Raw genomic sequence first — 11139 nt, 5'->3', positions numbered from 1 at the left:
CTGAGCAAAGAGACATGTTAAAATAGTTCAAGGTTAAAAACCAGCTGACTCACAACATGTTGACATAAGTAATGTATAAAATATATCATGGTACATAAGAATAACATAATAACATAGGAATTCCTTATTTGAATGAAGTTGTCTCTATGAATTTACACCAGATCATGTAACTTTACCTGTGTCTCTCAGCAGAGAGCTGTTCTCATAACTTAAATACTTCTTCAGCCAATCAGGATAAATCTCAGTGAAGTATATCTCATTTCTTCTAATTCTATTTTTGTCAGCATCCCATATCTGTGTGATGGAGACAGCTTGTCGTTTCAGAGCGATCCATGTCAACTTTTTCAGGTCCAATGATATGAAGTCTTCTCCATCATAACCGTACTGATAAAAACCAACACACTCTCCAGTGTTTTTGTTCCATTCACAGCCTTGAATCGACTGTAAAACGTGAACACCTGAGAGACAGAAAGAGAAACAGCAAAGACTGAAATTCAAATTATATTTCCAGTCCAAAGATGATCAGGTAACACCTTAAGTAGTCCCTCTGTAACTCTGAATCAAATACTAAATAGTAGATAATGAATAGAATCTGCTGCTGTGAAACAAACTATAGTAACAACTCAGTTCTTTATTAATCACCAAACTATAATTAGAGTAAATTGAGGTTAAAGGTCTCTAAACTCAAAACAAGAAAAAAACTAAGTAAACTAACATGATCTCTACAAAAATAAAAACTCAACGTCACCGTCTCTAACTACAGTTTGTTATATTTAATATGATTTAATGAAGCAGAAATCTGTTGTTGAGACCACAGTTTATCATATCCTTCTTTAGATATAACTAAAAAGTTACTCAAATTATTATTGAGTCCCTGACAGCCTCAATCTTACCTCAATGACAACTCGAGGCAAATAATTATTATCTTGAAGCATTTGAACACTTTATAAATTAAAGTAAAGTTAAACATAAAACATACTGTACCTCCACTGTGGTTCAAGTGCTGCATGATATCTTCAAGTTTGGCTTTATATCGTTCAGGTTGTGTATAAAAACATTCTTGAGTGTATTCCTCCAAGATTTCAGGATGGTCATGAAAAAAAATCTTCCCTGCATGATGTTGTTCAATCCCTTTGTTGCTGTCACAGTAACCCACCACAATGTCATCAACTAGTAGAGTTCCCATAAAGTCTGGTAAGTTTGAGATTCCAGTAGATGTAGTGAAGAGAAACTTCCAGGAATGTTTCACTGGTAAACAACAAGTTTTTACAATTAGTATAAATTCACAAACATCATCATCACATTCATCATAATATGAAACATATTCACTACGATTCTGCTAAAACATTCAGTGTCATGAAGATAAATAAAAACTAAATAGAAAGTTTATATAAGAGAAGAGACACAGAAACAAAGTCTAAACTTAAATTAATGTTTTAAAACGTGATCTTACCTGATAATGAAACATGACAGAAAAGAAGCAACAACAATGTGTTTCTCATCTTGTTTTGACAAGATGGTGCCAGAGGACAGTGAAACTAGTTCACTGAAAGCGGATGTCGGAAATCTTGATGATGTCACCATATAACTGGTGTTAACAGAATAAAGAGATTCAGTAATTGAAATTATCTGAATTCAAAATATACAAATGTCTTAGGTGGTTTTATCAACTGTACTGAATCATTAATGTGTGAAATTAAATACATGGCGCACAGAAAGAGGGCCTGTGGGCAAGATCCCCCTCATAACAAATAACATGACTTTTATTTTGAAAGGCAGGAAAACGTCAGAGGAAAGTGTCCAAATATTAATCTATAATTATATTTAATTCCTCTAAATATATTGACAAAACTAAAGTCAGGCTGTACTATATGATAGTTATATTGTGTATTGCAGTACATATGTGAAAAACAAATATCTTTATAAATAGATGAAGTAGATTCACTAACTATGATTTGACAGGTTTACGTCCTACGTCGACATCTAGTGGTCATGAGTCGTCAAAGCAGTAAAATAATGACTAAATAAATAAAATAATAATGTGTTTAAACTAGAGTTAGTTCAACACATGCAGACATACTAATGTATTTATAATCATTTTACACAATAGTTAAAATAAAACAGTCTTTTAGAAATGGTCAAATTTGAGACAAGATTTCAGAAAAAACTTGTTATAGTAATTTTGAATGGAAAGAAAAAGAGAAAGAGAGAATCATCATTGACTTAAGCCAACTTTATGTTTTTGGCTGAATCCAGATGGTCATCAGCTGTCTGAAAATATGAATGAACAGGTTTGTTTGTCACAGTAACTTCTGTGTAGACAGATTTTCACTGGGAGTCTGTGGAGGCAGATGGTCACTAATTAGAATTTATATTGGACATTACTAATGTTCTTTATGTGAGTACTTTTCAGTTTCTAGCAGTGTTGGCAAGTAGACAGATTCAAACCAACCACAGTCAAAAAAAAGATCTGAAAAAAGAAGCCACAATACAACTCCACCCATCAAAAACAAACAAACAGAAAAATTAAAGAAAACTAAATGAACTGAGCAAATTCAGTATATTATATACAAACTCTAAGACTCTAAACTTTATATTTTATGACACATTGAAGAGACAAGAGTTTAAAAGTATGTTGTAACTATAAAGTACATGACAGTGAAGATTCTCAGTCATCAATGTGAAGTTATGTTGTAGTTTGTATTAGGTTGAAACGTTTCACTACTCATCCAAGTAGCTTCTTCAGTCTGAGGATAGTTGAGAACACAAATTTATACCTCAGGTTAGTTTCACTCCAACCTGGACATTATTTAAACAGGTGCTATTGGGTAGTTTGATGGTGAGCTGAAGCAGGTTTGAGTACACATTGGATAAAATTCCTCAGTGAACGGCTGCACACAAGAAGTAAGCAACATATGTAAACTGTATAGATTTCAGCATCATGTAACAAACACAAAAACTAATACACCTGCAGTTTTCCTTGACGTGAACATAATGAATAAGCATCTCAAAACAATAAGGATAAGAAACTGACAAATACTAAATTACAGTCAACACAAGAATACTTATAATACACTTACCATTAGACATCTTTATAGAAAAACAATTTGTCTGTTGTTGTGGTTCAGTGCGAAGGAATCAGTGACTTTGTACCCGTCCAGGGCCTTTGCTGTTTCAAAATGGCCAAAAGTGCAAAGTTGTTGGTTCATGAATCTTTACTGCTGTTCCACAGGTAGTTTTTCTTAAAAGTTGTAGTCAAGACTTTTCTGCTTCATGTGACATTAGCCTGTTATTTGGAGACTTGCATTGTAAAATATAGACGAGAGATTACAGTGATAAATGTTAACATGACTTTAGGTACACTCTGGGTTGGGTGAGGGTGCCATCTTCTTATCCTCACCAGGAGCCTGTTGAAACACATTGTAAAACACTTTGAGACAAATATGTCATTTGTGATGTTGGTCTATAAATAAAACCTTGATTTAATTAGGTTTAAACTTCTACTTAATTATCAACAGTATGTTACTGTTACTACTACTGCACACAGTGTACTGTAGTTGAAGTAATACTTACTGTGATCAGTGAGGATCTGAACTTTGTCTGTTTTAGTGATGATGAGTCTGAAGCTAGAAGCAGAAAGTTAAGTGATATTATCAAATTAGAAATTAACAGTAAGAGAAAGACAACAGTAAATGAAAGAAATGGACTGAACATAAATGACATAAAAAAATATGATAAACAAATGATATCAGAATAATCAGACACATTTAATACTTAATAATAAAACAATGATTTAAAAATAAAACACAAAACTTACTGTTGGCAGCTCTGAAACCTGAAATATAGATGAGAGATTACTGTGATAAATGTTAACATAAATCTAAGTACACGCTGGGTTCAACTTGTAACGTGTAGAAGAGCAGATCTTCACATATTCAGATCATCCACTGAGAACTTGTGTCCACAAGTAAAGTTACTGCACATCACTTTAAAAAGAACTTTAATCTTTTCAGAATGAATCCTGTGTCATGTTTTTACAAACTGTCCAAGAGTGAAACCGGCAAATTAAATAAAAGTATTTTTAATTTCTCACCACTACTCGTCTTCTTCCTCCAGATAAAGATTCCAGTGATGCAGACTAACAGGAGCAGCAGTCCTACAACTACTCCAATGACAGCAGCAGGAAACTCTGAGGGAGGAACTGGAACCAGAACAGAACATTATTTGTTAACATGTTTTCTTATGTGTTATCTTCTAGATAAATAATACTCTCACTTAACCCATTTGGTTTGATCTCATAAATGACTTTGAGGTGAAATAAAGCGTGTGTCCCAGGAACTTCACTGGAGTCCTCTTCTCATCTTCATCAGGAGCCTGTTGAGACACATTGTAAAACACTTTGAGACAAATATGTAATTTGTGATGTTGGTCTATAACTAAAATCTTTATTTCATTCTTCTGATTAAAATTTCTGATATCAGTCTCAGCTGTTTGACACTGTGCAGTTACCATTTGATGAAATGTTTTTTTTATACATTTACTTGCTATGTTTATGTGTTAACTGACCCCCGTCCCGAGCAGCCTCAGCATTTCACTGCATGATGTACTCATGTTGAGCCTGTGGTTTCCGAGTGATCCACGTCGAATTCTCTAGGTCGTATGACATGAAGTCTTGTCCATCATATTTCACAGCCTCGGATCATGTGTAAAATGTGAACACCTGAGAGACAGAAAGAGAAACAGCAAAGACTAAAGTTAAAATGATACATGATATTTCCAGTGCAAAGATGATCAGGTAACACCTGTGAATTCTTATTAAGGTGTCAACTCAACTGTATCACCGTCTCTGGCTACAACTCAAGGCAAATAATTATTATCTTGAAGGATTTAAAGACTTTAGAAATTAAAAGTAAAGTAAAATGTAGACTATACAGTACCTCCATGTTAGTTTAAATGCTGCATGAGAGTTTTAAGTGTGGTGTTAAATTGTTTAGTCAGCATCTGAAAACATTCTGGAGTGTATTGCTCCAAGATTTGAGGATTGTCATTAAACAAAATGTTCCACCTTGGATGCTTTGCTTCAATCCTTTTGCTGATGTCGCAGTAACCCACCACAATGTCATCAACTTTTGTTGTTCCCATAAAGTCTGGTAAGTTTGAGATTCCAGTAGATGTAGTGAAGAAAACCTTCCAGGAATGTTGCATTGGGAAATCAAGGGTTTCTATAATTAGTATAAATTTACAAACATCCTCATTTATCAGTTCCTACTTTTTTAGTATTCACCATTTTCCGCATGTTTGGCTGGGAGCTTCTCTTTTGCTTTAAGACTTTACACCGCAAAAATACGCCAAAGAGAAGTGAAACTGAAGCTTCAGCTCAATTAGTTTTGGATTGCGGCACTGTTAAAAAACACACTGTATCTGTTCCAGTGTCTGACACGGACTTTAACACTGGACCAAGATCCACTTTCAAACTGTAAAACCTTTTTTTTCCCCACATCAGCTTTTGTAAACTATGAACCAACATTTTTCAATTATAGTTCAGAAAACAAAGCTTATATTGAACATTTAATTTATCATAATTTTTCCACATTAAATGTGTTGTGTGGTTCATCCGATCACAGCGGTTTTAACCTTCAATGTTTGTGTTGATTATTATGCTATAATTCAACTTTGATTTTCCACATGACTGTGTTGTTTCAGTAGAGGTCAATTTATTAGGTCCTTGAAATAAACAGGAGTGAGGATGAGCTGAGTGGGAGAACAGAGCCAGGAGAACTCTATAATAGAGTATATTAAACAACATTGTACACACAGTGTCTATGTTGTATAACAAACCTCATGTTTAACACTAACTTTCACAGACAGACAGAAAAAAAAGAGAAAATATCATTGTCTTATGTCAACTTTATGTTTCTGTAAGGATTTGACTGAAAGGGACCAAAGGGTAAGTACAAAAAGGGGAACTATTAACAAAAGGGAAGAACTAACAGAGTAGAAGAAAGAAAACATGGTCAGTGTGTCACAACCAAAAATACGTTGCACTAATAAAGGACTATACACAGAGAATACAAAGTACCAACAAGTGCTGTGGAACAGACAAACCAAACTAAACACACAGGCCGAACACACAAGGTAGCAAACAAACTGGAGTCATGGAGGGTGTAGTGTGTGAGGAATAATGGACGTGATGAACAACAAACCAGCAATGAACAAAAGACTGAGACGAGCTCATAAAAAAAAGGGACACACAGGTGAAATGAGTCAGTCAATAATGAGTCCAGGAGAGTGGAGGAAAGGAGAGCAGGGAAACGTCAGGGGGAGACAAAAAACCCCAAAAGGACAGGGATGAGGCAGGAACCCTGACAGTTTCTGGCTGAATCCAGATTCTCATTAACCCTGACCACTTTGGTTTTGGGGTAAAAGATGATCTCAACACAAATATTCACTAAAACGATGTGTTTGAACATGTGTTTAACATCTGGTTCATTTCTCATCTGCAGTTTCACAATCTGTGAACTGGGATCTAAAAAACAACAAAATGAATTAAAATGTAAAAGTGCTGTTCAACAGACAAACTGCAACTTTAGGAAATGAAAAGCACAAAAATATTAATATGAAATAAACAAGAGGACCTAAAAGACACTGCAGGTTTATTCTGTACAGATCAGTGATTTTCTGTGACTGAAATATTTAGTGCTTTAAATATACAAACTAAGAGTTTGAGTTTTATTTTATGACACATTGGAGAAACAGGAGTTTATAACTGGGGTTTACTGCTGACATCTACTGTGATCCTTTAGAAGTAAAGTTCCTGAAAAAACAATAGAAACAAATCTACAGGACATGAAAACATTAATGGAATCCACTCAGTACTGTAGTACATGGATTAGATTATTTGATTAAGACAACGTTTTATTCATAACACTAAGTTAATGTTGGACTAAACCTGAACTGAGTATAAATGACACAGAAACACAATCAACACAAGGATGAACAACACCTGCACCAACACCAAAATAAAAGCACAAACAGAACAAATCTCAACAGCTACAGAGCAGAAATTAGAGCAATGAACTGTTTTTTCCTAACAGTTGAATATTCTCTCTCTTTTTCCTCAACATCTCTTTAAGTGAGATGTATGTCCAGGAACACAGGATTTTTATGTTAATGTTGCTTTAATTAACTGCTTTAATTCAGACACACTGGACACTTTTTAGAAGGAGTTACCCGTTAAAGGTCCAGCCATAGCATCACAATGGGGCCTAAGTCAAAATGTTGCTTAGGCTGCTCCTAAGCCTTAAACTTTGAGCTTGATTTGCTCCAGCAGTGTCATTCAGTTTCTTCCTCAGCTGTATTTTCCACTGATTCTGCCAACCCTCTTGTGGAGAACTGTTAAACACGATCAGATATGATTAGTGCAGCTCATACCAGTTTAGATTTTACAAATAAGTGTCTTTATTTAATTTGCTTTAATTAAACTATAATTAAATTATCTTTTAAGTCTCTTGAGTTTACTAAGGTTCACTTTGTTTTACTTTGACAGCTGCCTTTTTTTACCTGAGTTTCACTTCAGCTTAAAAATAAATCTGAAAACAGTGACAGTGAATGAAGGCAACAAAAATAAGGTGAAAGCTCCAGCACTCCTGTGACCCTTAGGAGGAGAAACGCTTAGGATAATGGATGGATGGACAATTACAAAAGGTATTGAAAATAATATTAGACAGCAATAAACAGCAATGGACAGTGTATTGAATAAATAAAGTAAGTCAAGTTACAATGGTTTTCAATCGTGTCATTAGTCCTATTCTGGTTTGCTATAAAGAGGAATCTAGCATAATGCATTGAAACACATGAAACATTCAACTACAGTCAAGAACATTTTTATTAACCTGTGGGATGCACACACAGGTATAATAAACAAAAAACAGTTTACGGTGAAGTATTTCACAAAATAATGGATATTATCAATTTAAAAAAGCTATTCCAGAACAACTGAGCATATCAGTATTTTATATACAAACTCTGGATTATATTTCATAAGTCTGTTTATGACTATAAAGCACATGACAGTGAAGATTCTCAGTCATCAATTTAAAGTTATCTGGAAGTTGAGTCATGACAACTTGACTTCCTTTAGTTAGTTGAAATGTTTCACAACTCATCCAAGTAGCTTCTTCAGTCTGACAATAGTTCAGACCACAAATTTATATATTTATATATTCAGGTTGGTTTCACAACAATACAGAGGAGGAATTTGCATCTAAACTGACAAATTTTTAATTACAGTCACCAGAAGAATAATCACAATACGCTTACTATTAGACATCTTTATAACAAAACAATGCTAATGTTGTGGTTCAGTGCAAAGTAATCAGTGACATTGTCACCATCCAGGGCGTTTTATGAGGTAAAAAGCAAACTATTGTTAATTTCTAAAGTTAAGTTACAATAACCTCACGTTAAATAAAAAAGCGCAAATCTAAATAAACCATAAAAAAATATCTGGGGGGTGCTATGGTTTTCCTAGAGGTAGCTACAGCACCTGGAAAAGTAAAGTTGACTGATGTGTATGACTGTGTCTCACATCACTGGTCTTAACACCAAGAAACCTGAGGCCTGAATTACAGTAGATACATAAACAATAAGAACATTTGATATTGTAGGTGAGTAAAACTCTCACATAACCCACTTTTTCATGTGAAATTAATTGTAAACACAAAAAGCAAATAATGGTTTTGATGTCACAGTAACGTCACTGGAGTCCTCTTCACATCCTGTAGAGACACGTTGTAAAACACTTTGAGACAAATATATAATTTGTGATGTTGGTCTATTAATGATTTCATTATATATAAACTTCTACTCAAATATCATTCACAGCAGTATGTTACTGTACTATTACTACTACTGTACACAGTGTACTGTAGTTGAAGTAATACTTACTGTGATCAGTGAGGATCTGAAGTTTGTCAGTTTGATGATGAAGCGAGGAGGAGGGAGTCTTCTGGAGGAGAGACACTGACAGGAGATCTGTAAAGAAAAAAAAAACTATTAGACTCACAACATGTGAACATAAATAATGTATTTAAATATATTATGGTACATAATAATAACACAATAACACAACAACTTCTTTTATGAACAAAATTGTGTCTATAAATTTTACATCAGATCATGTAACTCTACTTGTTCTCTGCTGGGAGCTGTTCTCACAGTTCACATACTTTTACCAGCCAGTCAGGTCAAATCGTAGTGAGGAATTTCTCATCCTCTTTCATTCTGGCTTCGTCAGCATTCCACAGCTGTTTGATGGCATCAGCCTGTGGTTTCAGAGCGATCCACGTCAACGTCTTCAGGTCCAATGATATGAAGTCTTCTCCATCATAATGATACTGTAAGAAACCAACAACCTCTCCGGTGTTTTCATCCCATTCACAGCCGCTTTCTGTCTGTAAAATGTGAACACCTGAGAGAGACAGAAAGAAAAGCAGCAAAGAGGGTGATTAACATTGATAGATAACACTTAACACAAAACAGTTACTGAGGATTGAATCATGACCTGATAATTAATGGATTATTAATAAATAGTAACATAAAAACTATGAATCAACTACTATTTGATAGTTAATGAGGGGTTACTATAAATACACTATATTAATGAATCTGTAGAATAACACGGAACTTAAAAGAGTTAGTAGAGAACAGGCTGAGAGATAATCGAATGAATCAGTCGTTGACTAGAATCTGATGCTGTGTGACACAAACTAAAGTAACAACTCATTAATTATTCAGTACTTAATAATTAAGTCCCCTCAGGTAAAGTACTGTACCTCCACTCTGGTTATGAAGCTGCATCAGACTGTTGAGTCTGTGTTTGAAGAGTTTAGGTTGGTTCTCAAAACATTCTCGAGTGTAGAAGTCCAGGAGCTGAGGGTTTTCATCCAGTAGTTGTTTCCATGCCTCCTGTTGTGCTTCCATCTTCTTGTTGCTGTCACAGTAACTCACCTGAACTTCATCAACCTGCAGAGTTGCCACAAACTGTGGCACGTTTGAGACTCCAGTAGATGTAGTGAAGGAAAACTTAAGAGAATGTTTCACTGAGGATTAAAAAGGTTTAAACATTCAGTACAAATTCACACTTAGAAATATGACATGTACTATGATTCAGTTAAATCGTTTAGTGTTGTTCAACTGAAGCAAAGCTCAGATTAAAGTGAAATAAAGAGTTTAACGATTTAAAACTTACCTGGTGAAGAAACGTGACAGAAAAGAAGCAACAAAACTATGTTCTTCATCTTGTTTTGATATAAAAAGTCTGTGAAAGGAAGGGACTGAATCGGCGGATGTGTCTTAACGGAGGGAGGTGGGAGTCGAATCCAGATGTTGGTTAGTTTCCGTTTACGCAATTTTACTGAGCGTCGTTTATGGTAATTACGGTGTTTGGAAAGAATAAAGGGAGGACTTCTCATGTTTCACTGATCAAACTCTGTTATTAAAAGGTTTAGTTAGGTTTAGTTTCCTAAATTTAGAGTTTAGAAATGGTGTTCTAAAGTAAACAATAGATATATTTATAGTTAGACTTAGTAAAAAGTCCCAATACATTCTTGGTCAGAGTGATTTTGAATGTAAACATAACAACTCTGAAGGAATTTTACCGAATATTAAATATTTAAATATTAATGAACAACATCCTCATATTTGGACGAGTATCTTTCTCTAGAAATTACCTGAAACTTCTCTCTATCTAGTCTTTAACTTCACTAACAGCTGACTTGACCAAACGCCATTAGCGACTCACTTAACTACAGTCAGACATGGACATGGTGAAATATTAGTGCTCACAAACAAACATCTTCAATTCAATCACTCTTAAACAAACATACATCAGTTACTGAACATCAATAACACCACAGTTTTTCATTAAAACCCTTTTACATATGATTATTATACTGTATGTTGTAATAGTGAAACAGATGAAAAATATCAAAATAAATGTTTGTACTGAACAAAAAGAACATTCATAAGATGAGTCGTCAAACTTTAACACAACATATTTAAGATAAAGCCTCTTAATTTAGTTACTACACAGGTCAAAGGTTACCACAACTTAAACTAAATATAATTACATCACTTACA

At 34.4% G+C, this 11139-nt stretch overlaps 2 protein-coding genes across 2 annotated transcripts in view; both read right to left on the bottom strand.

Moving 5' to 3' along the window:
• The window catches only part of LOC113154484 (major histocompatibility complex class I-related gene protein-like), a 166238-nt gene that overhangs the window by 60390 nt on the left and 94709 nt on the right, over positions 1 to 11139 (bottom strand). The window lies entirely within an intron of this gene.
• The window catches only part of LOC113151986 (major histocompatibility complex class I-related gene protein-like), a 29241-nt gene that overhangs the window by 3921 nt on the left and 14181 nt on the right, over positions 1 to 11139 (bottom strand). Inside the window, exons 2-4 of the mRNA XM_033326240.1 lie at positions 9834 to 10100; positions 9247 to 9469; positions 177 to 235 (exon numbers count right to left, since the gene is read on the bottom strand). Coding sequence (XP_033182131.1) covers positions 177 to 235; positions 9247 to 9469; positions 9834 to 10100 — 549 coding nt within the window. The remainder of the gene's footprint in view (positions 1 to 176; positions 236 to 9246; positions 9470 to 9833; positions 10101 to 11139) is intronic.

This window comes from Anabas testudineus, chromosome 11 (assembly GCF_900324465.2).
Source record: "Anabas testudineus chromosome 11, fAnaTes1.2, whole genome shotgun sequence".
NCBI classification, from domain to species: Eukaryota; Metazoa; Chordata; class Actinopteri; order Anabantiformes; family Anabantidae; genus Anabas; species Anabas testudineus.
This window is presented reverse-complemented; position numbering and strand designations above follow the sequence as displayed.